This window comes from Taudactylus pleione, unplaced genomic scaffold (assembly GCF_031769625.1).
Source record: "Taudactylus pleione unplaced genomic scaffold, aTauple2 ptg000009l, whole genome shotgun sequence".
Lineage (NCBI taxonomy): Eukaryota > Metazoa > Chordata > Amphibia > Anura > Myobatrachidae > Taudactylus > Taudactylus pleione.
In genome coordinates, this window is record NW_028284412.1 from 1,959,709 (window position 1) to 1,983,476 (window position 23,768).

The window sequence follows — 23,768 nt, forward strand, 5'->3', positions numbered from 1 at the left end:
TGTACGTACCGTGGTTCATACTGGTTTGCTTTGAGACAGCCACTCTCAGACAACCAGCGGCCTGTTACCATTGCAGCAGCCACTGATTAGATCTGACAGAAGACAGCAGTCTGGACCAAAACACAGATCAGAGACCAGGAAGAAGAGGTTTTGCCTGGTTTTCCCAGTGATTTCTGTACGGTCTATAATAGGGGTGGGCAATAAGCGGCCCCCAGATGTTGTAGAACTACACATCCCTGCTTGCCCTGCAACAGTTTTGTTATTTGGCCATGCTAAAACTGTTGCAAGGCATGCTGGGATTTGTAGTTCAACAACAGCTGGAGGGCCGCTTATTGCCCACCCCTGGTCTATATCCTTGGAAAATGGCTCTGAAATCGCTTTCCAAGTGATTTCTGCAGCGCTCGGCAGAGGGTAAGTATAATCTATGGGTGCAGGGTGTGGGGTGTGCTCCGCACACCCTGCATTCATTATAGATACACCCACGGCTGCAGAGCAGCCTGGAGCGTGGAAGATTATGGATGTAATCGCTAATTAAATCATGAGATCAAAAACATAAAAGAACATGAAGTGTGAATACCAAAACGGATACAAGACAAAATTTCCAGCCAAATTACAAATAACAGCTTCGATCAGGCATCAGAATAAGTCACACGTATACCCCAGTCTGGGATTGATCCAGAAAACCACAAAGAATATCAGAGATAAACTGAAGAGCACAGATATGTGTTCTATGTAATGTAACTCTATAATATTACCTATACACGTGTAAGCAAGAAAGAAATGCATCTTACCAGTGTATCCCAGTGCACAGTGACAAAAGAACTCATTCCTCAGGTCAATGCAGATTCCACCATTCTGACATGGATCCGATTCACACTCGTCAATGTGCACAGAGCAGTTTTCCCCTGGAACACATAACCAGTGTGGTCACTTGAACAGAGTCAGTCCCATATCTGTAAAGCATGTGGGTCATAGTAGTTCATTGTTTCCCAACTCAAGTCCCCAGGGATACCTAACAGTGCATGTTTTCCAGTTCTGTTCATGGAATCACAATAATTACAACCACCTGTGTATTTAAAAAAAACTTATACAGTAATGAATACACCTGTACCCTAGCAAGGATATATGGAAAACATGTACTGTTAGGGCTCCCTGAGGACTGGAGTTGGGAAATCTAGGAGCAATCTAGAAGCAGTGCTATCGCTGAAGGCAATCTAAAGGAACAGGAATCTTTGTCCAAAACACCTATTTTCCAGAAACATGGCCTTGTGACTTTTGATGAATATACCTACAAGTCACTGACCTTGGTGAGACATGCGACTCAGCAATGTGCTTAGCCTACATTCAACAAGGAATCTACCTTGTTTTTTCCATCACAATGATGCACACTTGTAGTTAGCTCTACCTTGGTTCACTAGTCCAAAAAACATTTGTGCAAAAACTGGGGCATGATATCACAGAATGACATTTGTGCTGCTGGCTGCCCGATACACAACATTCACACTGTTCTTAATAGAGTCTGCTTACCTGTTAATCCTGGCTGACACCTGCACACATATCCGGCAGCATTGCTGTAGCTGAACTCTGTGTTAAACTCCGGCTGTGTCCTATAAAGCGTTTGATTGGATCTCTCCAGACACAGACCACTATACAAACATGGATGGTCAGCACAGTCATCAATATCCAACTCACAGTGATCCCCAAAATATCCTGGCCAAAAAGTCATACATTGCAGTAAATGTCAGGAATTAGAAGACATAACACACACATAATAGGCTATATCAGCGTTTCCCCTTTTTAAATGTCCAGGAGGATGATATGGATCACGACATCATAGCCCCTCCCCCCCTATTTCTCAGTGCTGTGATGTGTGACACCGTGCAGTGGAGAGTAGGACCGCAATGATGCAATCCACTTCATGAAGCCCCCGGAAAACCCACTTCAAATCCAGCAGAGCTGCAAGAAGTTTGTGAGTTTACTGGACAATAATACACCCCCATTACCAAAAGCTGCATTGTAGCTCAAGGCCCACATTCTAAGGACTGGGGTAAATACCCTATATTTGAGGTGTACGTTTTTTAATTGACAATATAAACTACATAAATGTTACATATCACTACACATTCTGTTTTTATAATTCTGCTTTTAATTAATGTAATAAAGGTTACATTTTAGGAGATACTGCTTGAGTGCCCCACTTTAGCATACTACCCCCTTTTTTCTTGCATGTGATATTTATTCTAGGGTGCACCTCCCACGTGAAATTAAATACAGCCATGGCCAAAAGTTTTGAGAATGACACAAGTATTGGTTTTCACAAAGTTTGCTGCTTCAGTGTGTTTAGACCTTTTGTCAGATGTTACTATAGTATACTGAAGTAACATTACAAGCATTTCATAAGTGTCAAAGGCTTTTATTGACAATTACATTAAGTTTATGCAAAGAGTCAATATTTGCAGTGTTGACCCTTCTTTTTCAAGACCTTTGCAATTCGCCCTGGCATGCTGTCAATCAACTTCTGAGCCACATACTGACTGATGGCAACCCATTCTTGCCTAATCAATGCTTGGAGTTTGTCAGAATTTGTGGGTTTTTGTTTATCCACCCGCCTCTTGAGGATTGACCACAAGGTCTCAATGGGATTAAGGTCTGGGGAGTTTCCTGGCCATGGACCCAAAATTTCGATGTTTTGTTCCCCGAGCCACTTCGGTAAGGTGCTCCATCATGCTGGAAAAGGCATTGTTCCTCACCAAACGCTCTTGGAGGATGTTTTGGTACCATTCTTTATTCATGGCTCTGTTCTTAGGCAAAACTGTGAGTGAGCCCACTCCCATACCTCAGAAGCAACCCCACACAATCTCAGGATGCTTTACTGTTGGTATGACACAGGACTGATGGTAGCGCTCACCTTTACTTCTCCGGACAAGCGTTTTTTCAGATGCCCCAAACAATCTGAAAGGGGATTCATCAGAGAAAATAACCCCAGTCCTCAGCAGTCCAATCCCTGTACCTTTTGCAGAATATCAGTCTGTCCCTGATGTTTTTCCTGGAGAGAAGTGGCTTCTAAGGCTGCTATTCTTGACACCAGGCCATCCTCCAAAAGTGTTCGCCTCACTGTGCGTGAAGATGCACTCACACCTACCTGCCTGCTGCCATTCCTGAGCAAGCTATGCACTGGTGGTGCCCCGATCCCACAGCTGAATCAACTTTAGGAGACGGTCCTGGCGCTTGCTGGACGTTCTTGGGCACCCTGAAGCCTTCTTCACAACTATTGAACCTCTCTCCTTGAAGTTCTTGATGATCCGATAAATGGTTGATTTAGGTGCAATCTTACTAGCAGCAATATCCTTGCCTGTGAAGCCCTTTTTGTGCAAAGCAATGTTGACGGCACGTGTTTCCTTGCAGGTAACCATGGCTAACAGAGGAAGAACAGTGATTTCAAGATCCACCCTCCTTTTAAAGCTTCCAGTCTGTTATTCTAACTCAATCAGCATGACAGAGTGATCTCCAGCCTTCTCTTTGTCAACACTCACCTGTGTTAACGAGAGCATCACTGACATGATGTCACCTGGTCCTTTTGTGGCAGGGCTGAAATGCAGTGGAAATTTTTGGGATTAAGGGCCTGATTCAGAGCCGCTCATAAGCGGCCGCTCGTTCGCTCTGAGCGATGTTCGCACATCTGCGCATGCGTATGGGTCGTAATGCGCATGCGCCAACCAGTCAGTGTGGTCGGAAATCAAGCGCTCGCAAAATTGCGAGTGCCTGCTAATTTGAGTGACAGGTTGAGGCGTTTGTGGGTGGTAACAGGGAAAGGTGCTTGAAAACGGGGAGTGGAGATCCGAACGCAGGCGTGCCAAACGGTCAAAACGGGCGTTTTAAGGGTGTGCATAATCAACAAAGCAGCGTCATCGACCACGTCACTTGGTTGTTTCTTAGCCTGAAATGTTCGCATGATTGCGGTAGGAAAATCCTACCACAAGCACTGCGAGCAGTTCAGATGCCTTTCGATTTACTCGATTAATCAAATAAATAGCGGAGATGACGTAGGATGCGAGCGGCCAGGGGCCGTCTTTACAAAATAGCGAGCGCATGTTTCGTTCGCTCGCTCAGACATAGAGGCGTCAACAGACCGCAAAGAGCGAGCGCTCAATTTAAATAGCCGGACCCTTTTTCTGAACGAGCGAGCGCAAATAGCGTCCGGCTCTGAATCAGGCCCTAAGTTCATTGTCATGGCAAAGAGGGACTTTGCAATTCATCTGATCACTCTTCATGACATTCTGTAGTATATGCAAATTGTCATCATAAAAACTGAAGCAGCAGACTTTGTGAAAACCAATACTTGTGTCATTCTCAAAACTTTTGGCCATGGCTGTATATATTTATTGGACCATATGTATTGGTGCAGGTTATAATAATATGTAAAGAATTGAATTGCTCTTGTGTGGGTACTAAGGGCCTGATTCAGAGCCGCTTGTAAGCGGCCGCTCGTTCGTTCTGAGTGATGTTTGCACAACTGCGCATGCGTACAGATCGTAATACGCATGCGCGCACCAGTCAGTGCGGCCGAAAATCATTTGTTCGCTAAATAGCGAATGCCTGCAATTTTGAGTGACAGGAAGAGGCGTATGTGGGTGGTAACAGGGGAAGGTGTTTGAAAACGGGGAGTGGAGATCCGAACGCAGTCGTGCTTAAAGGTCAAAACGGGCGTTTTATGGGTGTGCATAATTAATACAGCAGCGTCATTGACCACGTCACTGGGTTATTTTATAGTCAGAACTGCTCGCAAGATTGCGGTAGGAAAAACCAACCACAAGAATAGTGAGCAGTTCATACACTGGTCGATGTACTCGATTAATCTAATAAATAGCGGACATGACGTAGGATGCGAGCGGCCAGGGGGCATAGTTTTCCAAAAAACGACCGCATGTTTTGTTCGCTCGTTCAGACCTAGAGGCGTGAACAGACCGCAAAGAGCGAACAGTTCATTTGAATAGCCACCCCTTTTTTCTGAACGAGCGAGCGCAAATAGCGTCCGGCTCTGAATGAGGTCCTAAATCCCCCTTTTCTTCGTAACTGTCCAGCAGAGCTACCAGAAATTTGTGAGTCTCCTGGACATTCAAGGTGATCTGGATAATTATGCAAATTTGGCGCAGAGATAACCTATGTTACCTACCTCATCATATATATATATATATATATATATATATATATATGTATATATATATATATATATATAAAAACGTTTAGCTGGTAATAGTAAGTAGCAACTCAACACAGTGACACAGAGTGAGCTCAGCCAGATTTTTACCAATGCATCTGTTCTCTAGCAGTAAGGTCTTATAGCAGATCTTGCAGCTGACAACAAATTGGGCTCATATTATGGGTTAAAAGAAAAATCAACCTCTCTCATAAAAATAATAATTTATCTTTCTTCCTTTATGTGTACGATGTTACTGCCTGTGACATTTCATGCAAAGTGAGTTCTCAGTACAAACGAATCCACATTGCACATTACCTGCTGAGATCACACTAAATATGCAAAAGGCATCATGGCTGATATTAATATGAGAAACGTACATGCTTGGCGGAATTAAATGAATAATATAAACCAATCAGCCATAACATAAAACCATTAGTCTTAAAAAACAAGCCAAAACAGGTCTGACCCATCGAGGCATGGACTCCACAAGACCTCTGTAGGTGTCCTATGGTATCTGGCAGACTGTAGCAGCAAGTCCTGTAAGTTGTGAGGTGGGGCTTCCATGGCTCAGACTTGTTTTTCCAGCACAACCACAGATGCTCGATCGGATTGAGATCTGGGAAATTTGGAGGCAAAGTCTACACCCTAAACTCTTTGGCATGGTCCTCAAAGTAAACATTCATCTAATTTGCCTAAAATATTATTTATTCACATTCTTTGTAGAATCTGCTGCTATGAGCCCAAGTTCGGTATTCCAGTGCAGTGCACCCGTGTTACCCAGGACGGGTTGGCAGAGCAGCAGGAATACAGTTACTCTGCCAGCCAGCATTGCTCAGCTCCCCCAACATTTCTTGTTAAATTGCGGTTAAAATGTTTCTGATAGAAAATCTGTTCTACTGACACATATTGATAAATAGACCTCTAAAACTACTAAGCCATGAAGAGAATCAAGTGTAATAAAGACAAGACTCAATGAAGCACTGACACTTCATCTGCTACATCTACTTAACAGCAATTTGTTCCCCAATTTTCACTGAGAGCAGTCTGAGGGCCTGATTCAGAGATGTACGCTAACCCGATGATTAGCGCAGATCTCCGATGTTTTGGGATCTGCGTGTGTGCAGAAAGGGTCCTGCAATATCGCTTGCAGACCCCCCAAAACCCAGCATGGCTGACATAATGCGGCGTTTGAAGGGTGGAGCAGGGGTGTGGCTGGGCACCAGTCCCAGAAACAGGGTCATGTCACCCCTGTTTTCTGGACGGGACAAGGCCAGGGTCTACGTAGAATTCTTGACCTCGCCCCCTGTGTTCAGGACCCGGCCAGGCTGCGGTAAGCTTCGGCTTCCGCAGCCTGGCCAAAGCAGCAACCATCACAATCGATGGTCGCGATGGTGATCCCAGGCTGCGACCTCGGTCACAGCAAGGAGATGTCCGTTTCCTACAGACACCTACTGCTGCTGCTTTAGCATTTTAGATGGATGGAATTGCGCAGGAGCCGGCTTGTGTGCGGATCTGTAATTCCGTCCATTTCTGAATCAGGTCCTAATGATGTAGGAGAAGTAAACAGAATTGGCAGAAAGTTTGGTACAGGAATGAGTAATGTTGAAGGTTTTCCATAGTTGTTGCAAATTAGCTGGTGGTACTGTAGATAATTAGCAGAAACAGCTTGTCCCACAGGAATGAGATGTGGTGACTGGAGAGTCTGCTGCAATCAACTGAATTTCACTGTCATGTTTCTGGGATTCTAACTTTCAAAACCTGTTTTCTTGCATAAGTGCTTATGTTTTAGTTTGGGAAATAACAGAATTTCTGCATGCACTATAAGTCGTGTAAACACTCACCTGCCCAACATAGACAGATGTAGCCTTTGATTCCTTCCAGGCATGTGGCGTTATTCTGACAGGGGTTTGAGGCGCACTCCGGGATATCGGTTTCACACAAATCTCCTACAAACCCTGTGTCACTGCAATTACAATGGAACCTGGAACACAGAGCCTGAATCAGCATATTTCACCTTCATACAACCTCAATTGCTCTTCCCCTTGAGCCATTCCTAAGCATGACACATTGTTGCCAGTGAGAGTGAATTCAGGGCTATGGGCTCTATTTATTAACATTATTTTTACTAAAATAAAGTGAAAAAGGGTGTTTTCACACCCTTTTCCCATTATTTTAGTATCACCTATAGTTATTACAGGGCAATTGGAGTAGAGTTCATAAAATTCTACTCCAAGCCCTAAGTATCACTTATTTTTAGTAAAGCAGATCGCATTTCCCATAACTGTAATGGGAAATGTGATCCGACCATAGTTACTAAAAATAAATGTGAAAAAAATATCGGGGAATGCCCTGTGATAATAACGCCACCTGGAGGTGGCGTTATCGAGGGTCTCCCCCGGTTACCGGCCTCTAACGGGGAAAGCAGAGCCGGGAGTCGGTCCCAGTAATCAGCTGTGTGGTCTAAACAGACCGCAAGCTGATTACTGTAAAAAAAAGAAAAAAAAAAATAGTAAAAATTTTTTTACCTACCTGACTCCAGGGACGGGTGATCGGGCCTCCGGTGATGACTCCCCTCCGGTCAGCTGGCCTCCCACAGTGCACTGCGGCCCGGTTGTCAAGTGATCGGGTCCCAGTGCAGTATGGGAGATCACCTGACCGGAGGAATGGAGGACATCACCGGAGGCCCGGAGCATGCAGGTAAGTGCTATTAAGGGAGGGGGGGTTGCTGGGGGGGGAGGGGGGCCGCGATCGCAGGGGGCAGGGCTTAACGCCGGGGGCGGGGCTTAGCACCGGAGGAGGATTAGCAGCGGCGACCGGTCGGCGCATGCGCGGGCACTTAATCACGTTATTTTTTGCGAAAATACCGTGATAAGGCTCCGAGGGGGATTCGCAGGGACAGAGCTTTATCGCAAGCTCTGTCCCTGCAAGGGATTTGTAGTAAATCCCTGTGATATTGCCTGAATTCGCAATACGAATTCACTCGGTAATATCACACTACAATCTGCATTACCAATGCGGATTGTAGTAAATAGAGCCCTCAGTGTGCAGAACAGTTACTATTACCTAAGCTAACCTCTTTAGACTTAAATAGTAAATATGTGACTTGTTAGGGAAAACATTTAAAATCTTTTGTGCAGGGTTGCACTAAACAGCACAGGGCGGATTAAGGCTTGTGGAGGCCCCAGAATAACTAACTTGTGGGGTCCCCCTCAAATAAAATGGTCACCCAGCCCCACAGTGCCCCCCCTAATATGCCCCACAGTGCCTCCTGTATGGTATATAGTGCCCAATCCCCCCTCCCCCAAGCCAGTGCCCATGAGCACTTACCTCCGGCTCTATAGTCTGCATGCACAGTCAGTTCTTGTACGGTTCAAACAGCGCAGTTCGGCTCCGCCGAACCTCACGCCCAATTTCGGATTACCGCGGGTATGCGCATTCCTGAAACTCGTAGTATCCATTATAGAAATGCACACAGGGTTTTCAGCACTGAAAACCCTGCAGTGCGAGTAAAAAAATAAAATACAAAATTGCCGGTTCGGTGGTCTCCACGGCTCCCAGTCATCTCCCCTTCAACTTTGCACTGGGGAGAGGACTGCTGGAAGTCTAGGAGACTGCTGGGAGATGTAGTTCTCCCTGCTGCTGCCTCCGGGAAGAGGTTCACACATACTAACACTGGAGTCACACAGACACACACACACACAAATCACTCACACATACTTACACACTCTCACAAATTCTTATCACACACGCTGCTTCAGAAGTCCAGATCCCGACGCTGGAGGAGGCGAGTAATTACTGACTAATTAAGCTAACTGGAAACTTCCAATTGCTTTATTAGTCATTAGGGTGGGGGTGCAGCAGGGACCCCAGAACAATTCCTGACAATTTTTCCTAAGAATATAGATTTTAGGAAATACTTGTTCTTGCTCTGGGGCTGCAGAAAAAAACTCCCATCGCTCCAAAAATGAAAAAAACCCTGCACCTAATAGAATAGCAAAAATTCTGCACCTGCAAGAAAGACCCTTCGGGTGCGGGATTTTTGCTATTCTCACGCCTAATTTAACAGGCTCCAGAGTTGAGCTCTCATTGGATTCAGAGCTCTATGGGGGTCATTCAGACCCGTTCGCGAGCAAAGGACGCTCGCAAACGGGTCGATGTTGCCCCACTGCGCATGCGCACGACGGAGGGAGCTCCGTCGTGCGCATGCGCGAGACCCGGACTGCGACAGCCAAGCTGTCGCTCTGGGTCTCGCACCAAAGGGGGCGTGCTGTCAATGTTGATTGACAGCACTCCCCCTTTGGTGGGCGTGCCGAGGGCGTGCCTGCCAGACGGAGGCGTTCCCATGGGAACGCCTACCGTCTGAAGCCGGCCCCACTGACATCACTAGTGATGTCAGTGGGAGTGATTTTGGCTCTGATAGAGCCAAAATCACTCCAGGGCTTGCGGCAGGGAGACCCTACCGCAGGGTCTCCGTCGCAAGTCCGATGGTCGCGATGGTCAAGACCATCGCGACCATCATCATGGACGCTCGCATATGCTGTGGGTGGTCACCCACAGCTATACGAGCGTCCAGGAGGACGCTCCATTTTCATGGAGGAGGGTCCTGATTCAGAGCGAACGCTCTGGTCAGAGCGTCCGGCTCTGAATCAGGCCCTATGTGCGAATGTACTTTGAGCACAGTGCGCCGGCATATTTAATATTGAGGCAGTACATATAACTCAGCTGTACTCAAAAATCGAGATGAGCTGACCTCTGCCACCTAAAAGATCATTACCATGTTCTGTATGTGCAGCCTCGTTACGGCCAAGACCGACAGGTGCGCAAAAACATATATGGTTAAAGATTGGGAATGCACCGCTCGTTCATCCTTATATACATAGACCCCTAGAATTGTAACTTATACCTCTTTTCCACCAAAAACCCAAGTCCGACCTGGGTTTTAGGACATGGGTCCAACCCTGGTCAGACCCAGGTCAGACCCATTTACACTGCACCTTTGATCTGGGTTACTCCCAGGTCAGCCCTGTTCACACTGAACTCAGGTCTGCCCTGCTAAACCTGTGAGGTCATAAAAAGTGGGAGGTGAATGCTCCACAACCACCAATCCGCTCATTTTAGGCATGCTCCAGATCAGATAACCTGGGTTGCACCGTTTACACTGCACCATTACCTGGGTCCATCCTGGGTCCAACCCTGGTAGCTACCTGGGTTGGATTGCAGGGTCACTTGACCCAGGTTATTTTTCAGGGACCCTTTTACACTGAGCTGCAACCCGGGTAGACCCTGCAAAAACCCAGGTTTTTGCTTTGGTGTAAAAGGGGTATTATTTGTAGTGGACATATCTTAGAGAACAGTGAGGACAAGAGAGTTAAAAACAATAAAATAAAAAGATAAAATAACAATAACCGTTACACTTTTTACTCATTTAATCACCAACTTATCTTATTATTTTTATAGAAAGTTCACAGCAGGCAGCTAATGGGTTACTTTTTACTAATAAAATAGAAAAGTAAAGTTAGATCGGACAACCTGTTAATGGCATCCACGCAAACTCCTCCGTTCTGACATGGCTGACTTTGGCACTCATCAATGTCTTCCTGGCAGAATTCGCCTTCATACCCTGCTGGACATTCACATAAGAAGTACCCAAGGTGGTCCAAGCACGTGGCTCCATTCTGGCACGGGTATGACAGACACTCATCTATCTCTGTCTCACAGTTGACACCTTCAGTGGTAAAAAAAAACAGCATGATGGTGTTAGGCAGGTTGCTACTGTACTATGGGCCCATAGGTATAAGACAGATGAAATATATTCCTCTAAACCATAACTGTACAGTATTGCTGACAATTTTCTTTGCAAAGAAATAATGAGCATGAAAGTTTGCATATGCTGACAGCAGATGGCAGCATAATGCTACTTATGTACCAGAACCGTCTCCTCATCTACAGTGACTGCAGGTTTGCTCTATGTAAATTGTGGACAGAATTTAAGATGGGCTGCCATCAGAAATGATGTGGTCCACTACAGATGTAACAAACAGGGCCCCACTTATTTTCCCCCCTCCCCCTCCTCTGCCTCTGACCTGTTGGTTGCAGGGGTCCAACAAGCCCTGACACCCAGAGCAAGCACCAGCTATGGTGCACTTTCCCAACATGTCACACACACACACACACACACATTATATATACATACTTGCCTACTCTCCCAGGACTGCCAGGAGCCTACCGAAAATAGGGTGCAGTTCCGACCTCCCACCCCCACCACCCCATGAAAGTGGGAGTTCCGGGGGTGCGATGACGTGATTCGCATCATCGTAGCCCTGCCCATTGCTTTATAATGCCAGCAACGTGGGGCGGTACCTACTTAAACCACCGTCCCTGCTGCACCGACCTATCGGTAAGTATATATATATATCCCCAGGGGGGCGTGTGAAGAAATCCTTTGCCCGCCCAAACAGTGCGTTGACTGGAATAGCTGCGGGAGCTCCATCTCGCAGCTATTCTACATCGCACTGAATTGAATTCCCCCCATTAACTGAAACAGAAACAGCTGTGTAGGAGGATTAAAACTGGGTGAAGAACAGCCAAACTCTGCTACAAAGATAAGGTGATAAGGTTGTGGAGGACCATTTCATGTCACAGGTCATCCACCATGGCAAGAACAAGACACAAGGTAGTTATAAAGCGTAAAAATGTGCTGTACAAGCTCTTTTGAAGAAGCACAAAGAAACGGGCAACGTTGAGGACTGTAGACGCAGTGGTCGGCCAAGGAAACTTAGTGCATCAGATGAAAGACACATCATGCTTAAGGTGCATACACACTAGACGATATGCTCCCTGAGCGATATCGTCTAGTGTGTCCCCGGCAGGCTGTGCTCAATGTCGTTCATGACATTGAGCACAGCCGCTGAACGATATCATTAGCGATATCGTTCAGCGCCGGGCTCTCTCACCCATTCCCTGACATGCAGCAACCTGACGAGGTCGTCAGGTTGGCCTGCATGTCAGCCCGATGAACGAGGATGACGAACGACCCGCGGGAACGCGCGTCGTCGTCACCGTTCATCTTTTTTGTGTTAAAAATGGACGATAAAGTGGACGACTGAACGATAACGATATCGTTATCGTTCAGTCGTCCACTTTAATCGCCCAGTGTGTACGCACCATTACTCCCTTTGAAATCGGAAGATGTCCAGCAGTGCCATAAGCAGTGGTTCCCAGGTACATCCATATTTGTTCAGAGAAGTCTGGACAGAAGTGGTCTTCATGGAAGAATTGCCGTCAAAAAGCCACACCTTCGTTGTGGGAAAAAGCCAAGCGACTCAACTATGTACGAAAACATAGGAACTGGGGTGCAGAAAAATGGCAGCAGGTGCTTTGGCGAGTCAAAAGTTTAAATATTTGGCTGTAACAGAAGGCAGTTTGTTCGACGAAGGGCTGGAGAACAGTACCATAATGAGTGTCTGCAAGCAACAGTGAAGTATGGTGGGGGTTCCTTGCAAGTTTGGGGCTGCATTTCAGAAATACAGGCAAGTACTTATCCATCATGCAATACCATCATCGAGGCATCTGAGTGGCTCTAAATTTATTCTGCAGCAGGACAACGACCCCAAACATACAAGGTAAGGTAAGTATTGTTTTGGGTTTTTTTTTTAAAAGCGGAGGGGGCATTACTACTGGGGGCATTACACAGGAGGCATTACACAGGGGGCACTCCTACTGGGGGCATTACACAGGGGGCACTCCTACTGGAGGCATTACACAGGGGCATTACTACTGGAGGCAATACACAGGGGGCACTCCTACTGGGGGCATTACACAGGTGCACTCCTACTGGGGGCATTACTAGTAGTGGGAGCATTACACGGGGGGCACTACTACTGGGGGGCATTACAACAGGGGGCATTAATACTACTGGTATTACTACTACTGGGGGCGCTACTACTGCTGGGGCACCACTCCTGGGGGCACTGAAAAAGGGGCACTACCACTACTGTGGGCTCTGCATAAAGGGCACCACTACAGGAGGCACTGAATAAGGCACCACTACTCGTTGCACAACTATTGAGGGCACTATCACTGTGGGCACTGCATAAGGGCACTACCACAATGGGCATTGCATTTGCATAACGGGCATTACTGCTGTGGGCATTGTGTATAAGGGGCACAAATGTGGATATTGTGTAAAAAAGGCACTGCTGTGTGTCATATATGAATAAGGGGCACTACTATGTGGTGTAATGTGAATCGGGTGAATCAAGATTGTGCTACTGTGTGGTGTCATTCAAATTTGGAATACTATTGTGTGACGACGCCCCTTTCTCTTGAGACCACGCCGCCCAATGTCACTGTCATATACACACACACACACACACACATATACACACACAAATGGGCCCAGCTAGTTTGTTGCTCCATACGCCATGTAGCGCACCACGCATCTCACGCTACACAGTATGCCTTGAGTCGCTCCACACAGAATGTTTCGTAACGGAATGTAGCGTAGCACTGGAAAAGAGTCATAACGTGTAATACAACTTTTTGTCCACCAGGTGTCACTTTTCCTAAACTACACAGCGCATGCGTCAGATTTCCAATACATTTTCTGTATCTCCGTCCGATGAGTGACTGACAGAAGCTGTGATTCGGTACACTATTGTACAGTGTTTTCCTCATGGAAGCAGATCTGTAGAAGAATGTCTAATAAAGTTTTAAATCATTACGCAGTACTATGAGACTCCATACGCCACAGCATAGCGCGACTAGCACGGCGCTACGTGGGTACTGTATGCAGTGCCACACACCACTTTCTTGAGCATACAGTGCACCAGCAGTACAGTGGCATAAAGTAGCATAGAAATGCCAATTGTTATGAAGTTGTGGACAATGTATTGATTTCAGTAGGCTTTGATAAGAATATCAAAGAACATTGAACACCAATTGCTCGGTTTTTATGCAATACTGGGAGTGCGTCTTTTTGGTCAACACAGATAGCTGTATAAATGACAGAACTCTCACACCCCCAAGTTATTTCTTTTTAATCCTGTAGTGAACATTAAAAAAAAAAAAAAGTTATTTTCGTGGCCTAGAACCCGGGACGACCACTCTGCAAGGCGCTCAATCAAACGTCTAGCCCACACATGCCAGCCATATCAAAAGCTGCACCTGTCGTGGACGTGGTGTGACGTCTGCGAATTACAGCAGGCAATGTGTACAATGTCGATAGCAGGCTCATCCGTGTGCACTCCGCCTGCCCACTGCTGTTTTTAATAAAAAAATGTGTCTTCCAATCAAAATATTATACTAGTATATGTAAACACAGTACCCCACCATTTGAAAATAATTCATCTCGTCTTATTGAAAGCTGTGCGTGCGTCTCATTAATGTACTGTATCGGTTATACAGTCATAAGAACTCGGCAATTTCATTACTGCAGTTATGTATGTGTACTGATTTGCGTCCCGTTCTAAGAGCTTATGTGATATTATTAAAAAGATTGGTTGTGCATACATGCAATATGCAAATACACTACGTAAATGTGATTGGCCCGCTCGTTGGGGATATCCATCCAATTTAACAGTATGGTATTCAGTAGTACAAATTTCATCAGTGGAGCACTCACCACCCAGCGGTTATGCGGTGTATTACATGCCATGGCTTATCTTTCGTTGGAGAATACCACGGTATGCCACAGTACAGCCATCACATAACATTCCATGGCGTGACACAGAATCCTGAATGGCACGCAATGAGCAACAAACTAGTTGGGCCCATCTGTATATTCCATCCATAATCAGAGGCAGAACTCGGAGACTAGTAAAGCAAATAACCTCACCAGAGGGATTTTTATGTGAGTCGACGTTTCAGGGTATTACACCCCATCCTCAGGACAACAAAGGAAGGAGTGTAATACCCTGAAACGTCGACTCACATTAAAATCCCGCTGGTGAGGGTATTTGATTTACTAGCCTCTGAGTGCCGCCTCTGATTATGGATGGAGTGTGTTGGAGTGTGTTGGGGGTGCTGTCCCCGGAGGAGGGCACCGGAGCCAGTTGTGGCTATTTGCCTATTGGAAACTGGAGCGCCGAAGCACAGGAATTTTTATATATAAATATAAATGACAACCTTTTCATTTAATTAACTACATAATCCTTAATTTCAAATCACACATTTCTTTGTAGCCCATGCAAAAAGAAACAAGCATTCAGCTCTGAGAGAAGTTTTCATTTAAGCCCGATCGTCCCTAAGGTAAGTATAAACTAACCTAACCCCCTAACCCTCCTTAGGGATGCCTAACTCTAATCCCCCCCTCTAAGTGCCTAACCCTAACCCCCCCCTTCCCCGCTGCCTAAACCCAAGTCCCCCGGGGGGTGCCTAACCCTAACCTCCCCCCGGGGGTGCCTAACCCTCCCTCCCCCTAGCCTAACCCTCCCGGAGGGGTGCCTGACCCTGTCCCCCCCGAGTGCACTAAACCTAACCCCCCCCCCCCGAGGCTGTCCGCTCGCGGCGCCAGGCATCCCTTCGATCGGGATGCCGGGCGCCGGTCTCCCGGAGTCGGGTAAATGACAGGCGTCTAGATATAGACGCCGGTCATTTATCCCACGCCGGGATAAAGCAGCCGGGAAGCCGGCTGTCGGTATTAAGGCAGCCGGTTTCCCGACTGCATACCGTCAGGACTACTGTCCCGGGCTCGGACACACCGACAGAAAAGGGGGGCCCGGCCCGCTGCTACCACCCACCTGCCGCCGCTACTTTGCACGAATGAGGGTCCGCCCCCTAACCCACCTGTGCTTCCTCATCCCCAATGTGAAAGGAGCCCGCCGCCCCTGCCGCGAACGAGGTGCCTGCTGTCCGCCCCTTCTGGCGATATAACTGTATTGTACATCAGCAGAAGGGGCGGACGCCGGACAGTCCACCCGTTCATGGCGGGCGGTGGGCTCCTTATCCGGCACGCATGAAGTCATTATATCACTGCGCGCTGAAGAAGAGGAGCCGCATCATCACCAGCCTGGCCCAGGAGCAAAAGGGTAAGATTTATATGCTGTCTGGCTGGGGGAGAAGGGAGCTGCAAGAACAAAATGCTGGGCTGGGCTGGAGAGACATATATATATATATATATATATATATATATACACACACACATACATGAAGCCACCGGGGCGGCCTATCATTGCAGCCCGAGGATCATTGTATCAGACCATCTCTACTTATTTAGATGCACTTTTACAACCTTGCATACAGGCTAGATCAACTTTTTTGAAGGACACCAATAGTTTATTGGTGTCCCTGAAAGCACTGCCTGATTTGCCTCCTGATTGTGTGTTGTGCTCAGTTGACGTTTGTAATCTATACACGTGTATCCCTCACGAGCAGGGGTTACAGGCTACGAATTTGCTTATTACCAATAACCCACTGTACAAGGGACCCCCTGTAGAGCTCTTTTTACAGTTGTTGGAGTTGGTCCTAACCCGCAACTATTTCATGTTTGACGGGCAATATTTTTTGCAGGTATCCGGTTGTGCGATGGGGTCCAATGTGGCCCCATCGTACGCGAATGCTTTTATGTTTGCTGTAGAATCTGACATATTTTTCTCGGATCCTGGTGTGGCTAGTAATATCTTAGCCTATTATCGATACATCGATGATCTTTTCATAGTATGGCAAGGTTCGCAACAATCGTTTGCAGATTTCATTGAGTTGCATAATAGTCGCACTGATCCTGTTAAATTTACGTATTCTGTTGATATGCATAGCGTCAATTTTCTTGATGTTACCATAACTAAGAGAAATGGTCAATTAGTGCCTTCTCTGTTTTCAAAACAGACCGATAGAAACAATATCCTATTGGCGAGTAGTGCACATCCTGTGCCTCTGAAGAATGCTCTGCCATTTTCACAGTTCTTGAGAGCATTAAGAATTGCACCTGACAGGTCTGTGGCGTTACAACAGGTTGATATGATGTATGCTAAGTTTTTACAGAGAGGCTATCAGAAGGCTGTTTTAGATCAAGCTAAAGCAAAAGCAGTTGCCATTCCTGTTGACAAACTACCATCCGGGGCTAATGTCAGAAAGGATTGTAGTTTGGATAGGCATCTTTGGATCAATACAAGAAAGGAAAAAAGCGCTCTGTGGTAAAGAGATATATAGATGTAAGAATGTGTAAAGGGTTTGGGGTCTGGGTATTATGATCTTAATGGCTGAGTGAATAAGCCATTTAAAGGGAATGAGTGTTCTTGTAATGACTGGATTCAGCTCTGTGTGTGCTCTGTCTGCAGTTATGTGAATACCCCCCAATAATTGTGCTGCCTGCAGTTATGCCCAGGTTTTCCTAATAATCTGGCATTCTATAAGGACTATATCACATCATATCATCTTCCAATTCACAACATCCAGCCTACAGTTGTTGCCCACCTGTCAGAAGCAGAGAGAATGATTGCTGTTATTATTAAAACATCATTCACAATAATCATTGGACAAAATTCCGAATTATTTATCAACTACCAGCCTCAAGTTATTGCCCACCTGACATCATACATCTATCTTTAAAGAGAATCATATTCATATGTACATATATATGTATATACACTTGTGTGTGTATGTATATATTTGTATATATTCACTATAATATATAGATTCTCCACTCAGCCATTAAGATCACAATACCCAGACCCCAAACCCTTTACACATTCTTACATCTATATATCTCTTTACCACAGAGCGCTTTTTTCCTGTCTTGTATTTTCTGCTATTGGGAGAGTTTAGAACACCTTCCGGAGAAGCAGCTAGTGGTAATAACTATCCCTTGCATGTGAGCGCTGACTGCTCTTTTTCCCTGTATCTTTGGATCAATAAATACAACCATCGTAGTACTGATATTAATAAGCAAACAAAATCGCTTTGGCCCATTATAACATCTAATAAGGATCTAAATATGTTGCATTACAAAAAATTGATGTCAGGTTATCAGAGAGGCAAGAATTTGAGAGACTATCTGGTTCGCAATGATGTTACATCAATGGGCAAGGCTAGCGGCAATAAGTCTTTTTTGGGTACCCCGAAAGTGGGGTGCTTTAGGTGTCCCAATTGTATCACTTGTCGCTCCCTACAAACAGGTTCATGTTTCTTCCATCCTTATTCTGGCATTAAATATAACATCAGACACTTTGTAACATGTACCACCAAGTTTATAGTGTATGTCATAACATGTCCCTGCTCTAAGATCTATGTAGGTAAGACGGAATGTACTTTAAAAGAAAGGATGGCCCAACACCGTTCTGCCATCCGTTCTGCCCTTGCCCTAGGTACCAGTGAGCAACCAGTGGCACGACATTTTGTCACTGCAGGCCAGAATCTTTCAGCACTTCGATATAAAATTATCGACCACATTCCACCACTTGCTAGAGGTGGTGATCGTGGACATAAATTGTTACAGTGTGAGTCCCAATGGATTATGCGCTTAGACTCACTCTCTCCTCGTGGGCTAAATGAAATGCTGGGTCTCCAGTGTTTTGTTTGAATAAGTTATTGAATGTAATTATTACATCTTTATCTGGGCTTTGATGTGGTTCTGCTACTTTATACGTTTTCTCTGTTGCTATTATATAAGTTTACTGCGATGGTTTCGATATTCTTTGTTTTTTCAGATGGTCTGATATCAATGGGAGGGTCTTGATGGGTACGTAAGTATGTGCAGTGGTGTTAGTGTCTAGGTTCTCATTACAAGTAGTTGATATGTATTTATATGTATTCAGTTACGCATTATTTAAAAGGTTTTCTGTACTAATTATCGTGTATGCTGTTACCCATTTTGTTTTCTTATTTTTCAGTTTTTCCATTTTGTTGAGAAATGTATATGTATTAGTAGGCGCTCCGTTTTGTAGTCTGATGAGCATTTCGACAATTTTAAATGTTTGTGTGTATTGTTATTATATGTATACATTTTGGGCAGCATTGCGGTTGCTACGGCAACCGTTCGATGCTGTTGTGATGTTGTGAGGTCACTTCCGGGTCCGCAGGCTTACGCTTTCGGAATCCGGAAGTGATATCTCCGTGAGGCATGGTGCCTAACTACTATTTATATGTGGTAAGTGTTATATGCATGTTTGATATGTATGCTTGACAAAAGCGCCGAATAAAGCGCTGAAACGTTGCAAAACTACTCACTGTTGTTGGAGAAGTTTTTTACGGAGTGCCGCCCTGCGATTGGTATGTTCAGTCTGCCTTGTTGTTAGAGACTGACTGTGGAGGGCACCCGGCTCAGGAATTTGTGGACCCCGTGAGTGCCGTAGCATTGGATGTTATGTGTGTGTGTATGAAACTATATTATATATATATATATATATATATATATATATATATTAAGGCTACATCTAAAAAAAAACAAAAAACGGAATCTCCATAGAGAATTCCGTAGGGGGGGGCATGGTGTTTAAGGGGCTACACCTCAAAAGCTGTTGGAGGTACCGAGCTGAAACTTGGCATGGCCGGGTAGAACTGTCGCTCGGTGGTGCATGCCAAATTTCAGGGTATAAATATAAAAAATTAGGATTTGGGAGTAATCTAAAGCTCCAACTGTCACTTTTTTGTGACATTCTCAATTAGGACAACTTTTCTTCTGTTCTCTATGGGGAATTTTTGGGAAGGCATAACTCAGGGTAGGGGGCGAATTTACACTTGGGGTTTGTTTTATTAGGTAGCTATTGTACCAGGGCACGTGCTTTTGGGGTTCAGGTAAATTAGAAAGTTACAGTTTTTAAACTATTACCTCAAGAATGTGCCACTGAATAGATAGGAAATTTCAACTTGTTGCGCAGCCGCAGTAGGAGCCTCCTCCACTCACTGTGGCTTCACTTGGGTGCACAAAGATGGCCGTCATTTGCAGGCTTTAGCGGTGGTGGGCTTGGGGGAAAGAAGCGGCCATTAGCTGCAGCGGGATCCGGGGGAAAGGCGCGGGGGGGGTAGCGGGCGTTAGCTGCGGCCAGAACCCGGGGATGGTAGCGGGCCTCAGCGGCATCGGTGTGGGCGGCGATGGGGCAGGCATTGTACATAGTGATCAGTTTGAATACTGCTTAGCTGCCGCAAATACAATTTCTTTAAATAAAGACAGTGGGGTAAGGGAGAAAAAGCAACCAAGCAATAAACGCACGGCCATGTTGCTAAGGTGACATATGCTTGTAATGCTGAAGCGTGGCGACATTCCCCAGCCGCATCACCTCTATAGTCCTAGGCTGCTCCCAACACCCCTCTTCTCCCTTAAAAACAATCTACATGTCCAACTGTCAAATATGCTGTTTCATAGCGTATTTCTTAACAAATAAAATATGTGCACTATAGCAAGCGTCTTAATCTTAAAGTAAGTTGTATGACAGTTACAATTCTTTAATAAAATTGCATAGGGAGTTCTAGTTTTCATGTGTAGGACTGATTCAGAGATGGACGCTAATGCCGTTGAATCTTTTTACACAGAGCGACTCGATCTTTATGCTAATGCCAAAGCTGATGGAATTCGTACAGAGCCGCCCATTGGTTGCGGTGCTAGTCCGCTGCTTTGCGCATTAGGATGCACAATTGGTCGCACTATCGAACATTCCACCAGCCCTATGGAGGCACAAATTTCCGTCTACTCTGTACATGAAAACATTTTTTAAAACTGCTCTGTAATAGAATTATAAATGATTGTTCTATTTTGGCAATAGTCACATTATCTATTTGAACTGGTGAGCCGTTTTCAGCAAGTTTTTGCAGATATTCCAAAATAATATTGTGAAATTTTTGATACTGCTATAGATAATGGTCTCTTGTCTGTAACTATGGATCAGTCGTCATTTTTAAGTTGTTTATAAGCAGCTGCTGTTTATCTTCTGACCATTAATAAACTCATTCCTATCTTGTAGTGAATAATATGTTGTATAACAGATCTCTCTGCAATGTCTCTTTATCTGATTTTCTAATTGGATTATGTTAGTTTTGTAACAAGTGGTGGGGGTTTGGGTGTCTGCTTTCAAACCGCTGGACACACATGTTGCAAACCAAGTAAAATGATTGATTACAAAAAGAATTCCTTAGCTGTGCACCTCACATCCCCACACTCATCTATAACTGTCCCTACCCTGTGCCTAATAGTACCAGTCTGAGGTCTGTAGCTGCTAGGAGGCTGACAAGGACGGAGCTAAACCAAGGACTGGATTTCATACTGGATGGTGTACTAGAGTTGCCATTACTATTGTCATTTTACAGTATGCAACAGCAGATTATATATATATATATATATATATATATATATATATATATATATATATATATATATATATATATATATGATAGTAGACAATTTTGGGATATACATTACAGAGCAATTTATTTTGACAATGCAATTCTTTGTTATTGTAGTAGAAAACCTGATTTCAATTTGCAAACAGAGCTACATACAATGTTTTCACTATAAATAGTATTACTGGAGCAGCACAGACAGTGTATTGGTTAGCATTACTGCCTCACAGCACTGAGGTCGTAGGTACAATTCCCACTATGGCTCTAGTTGTGTGGAGTTTGTATATTCTCCCTGTGGATGTGTGGGTTTCCTCCGGGTGCTCCAGTATCCTCCCACACTCCAAAAATATACTGGGAAGTTAATTGGCTCCCAGCAAAACCCTAGAGCAGGAATGGCCAACCTGTGGCTCTCCAGCTGTTGTAAAACTACAAGTCCCAGCATGCACTGCTTCAGTTTTGCTATTAGGGAATGCTAAAACTGTGGCAGGGTATGCTGGGATGTGTAGTTTCACAACAGCTGGAGAGCCACAGGTTGGCCAGGCCTGCCCTAGAGGGTATGTGTGTACATGTAGTAGGGTGTCTATCCTCAGTCTATGGGGTATAATTGTCTAACCTTCCAAAGAGGTCAAGTGGAGGTGTTGCCCCCTAGCAACAAATGAGATTCTAGCTATCATTTTACAGAATGTATTAAATAAAAAATGGATGAAATCTGACTGGGTGCTGCGTTTTGACAAATCTCTTATTTCTTTAGACTCTTTGCACACTGAACTGTGAAGCCCATGTATTGCATACACTTCAAATTGCGGTCTGTACCAGGAGTCACAAATAAAGGTCCTCATAAATCAGCAATCGATTGTGGCAATTCTGCAATGCAAAAAGTGATTGGAATTGTTTAATCAGATTGTCCAACATGTTGGATTTCACAAATGGATTGGGGCTGTAGATTGCTAGTGTATGGAGATGATCAGCAGATTTGCAGACCGTTACTAGTAAAATGATGGGCCTTTCAAGATTGGCAGATCTGTGTTTGCTGAAAAAGATCTGTAATGTATGGGCGCAGATTGCTAGATTGGGAAATCCTAAGATCAGGCAACAAATCTTCAAATTGTTCAATTGTGGTTTTCAGATTGCTGATGTATGGGGGCCTTTAGTCTGCATCAGATTGTTGACTGGCGGTCTTATATCACTGTATAAATATACATCTTGGGGCCCATTTATCAAAGTTAATTTGAGGTAAATTCCCCGAAAACGCCAGTTTTCGGGGGTTTACCTCAAATACTAAGTATCCCCCGGATGTATGAAGGAGGGTCTGCAGCAGGTATCTCCAATACCTGCTGCGATCCCTCCATTGCTGCCGGCAGCCGCCTCCCCCATAGGTTTCATGGGGGATGCGATGCTGCCAAATGTATCAATTCGCATTCCCGATATTGGCCCCAGCAGCTAACGCCATCTGATAGCATTAGCCGTTGTAGTCTATGGGACTTACCGCATGTCAGCTGGCGGAGGGATCACCCAGATCCCTCTGCCAGCAATGGGCACCGCTCATGTGCACTCCGGTCACATCGCAGGGACGGGCTCCTTACGGAGCCAGTCTCCCTGCATGTGCCGGTACATACATTCAGCCGCTATGATCATATTTTGCAATGCGATCATGGGCGGTACTGGATGCCCTGATCGCGTTGCAAAATGCGATCATTAATAAATGGGCCCCTTAAACTTATATAAACGTTGTTTAACTTTCAATGAAATAAACAATGAAGCCGGCAAATGCAACAAATCCCTGCAGCGATCACACTATGATCCAGGCTTACAAAGTAACATAAAACATCTCATCAGGATATCAGTCTTATGATTTATAGTCAGTCTGTATTAGTATGTTTAATAACTGCAGTCATCCTGAGGCAGACATGGTTGTATCTGTAGGAGGCATCAGAGAACTACAAATCTTACAACACCATAGTTAGCGGATGACGGTTATTTGATCACAACACAGTGGTACCACATGCATCCGTGCAAGCCGCCGGATCTCATTTACAAAGTACACTGGATAAGCACCGTAACATTGCTTTGGTTTGGCTGGTGTGTCTGGATGGTCTGAGGAGACACCCTGCAAACTAGAGGAAGCACTGTGCACAAAGGCCCTCATTCAGACCCACTCGCGAGCGGCTGTCCGCTCGCAAGTGGGTCGATGGTCTGCACTGCGCATGCGCACGACGGAGGGAGCTCCGTCGTGCGCATGCGCGAGACGCGACGAGCGAAGGACTTTCCTTCGCTCGTAGTGTCTCATCAAAGGGGGCGT

At 45.3% G+C, this 23,768-nt stretch overlaps 1 protein-coding gene across 1 annotated transcript in view; it reads right to left on the reverse strand.

Moving 5' to 3' along the window:
* The window catches only part of LOC148542714 (protein crumbs homolog 2-like), a 151,915-nt gene that overhangs the window by 64,388 nt on the left and 63,759 nt on the right, over positions 1 to 23,768 (reverse strand). The window contains exons 3-6 of the mRNA XM_088466878.1: positions 10,730 to 10,925; positions 7,042 to 7,181; positions 1,528 to 1,710; positions 792 to 905 (exon numbers count right to left, since the gene is read on the reverse strand). Of these exons, the coding sequence (XP_088323004.1) occupies positions 792 to 905; positions 1,528 to 1,710; positions 7,042 to 7,181; positions 10,730 to 10,925 (633 nt within the window). The remainder of the gene's footprint in view (positions 1 to 791; positions 906 to 1,527; positions 1,711 to 7,041; positions 7,182 to 10,729; positions 10,926 to 23,768) is intronic.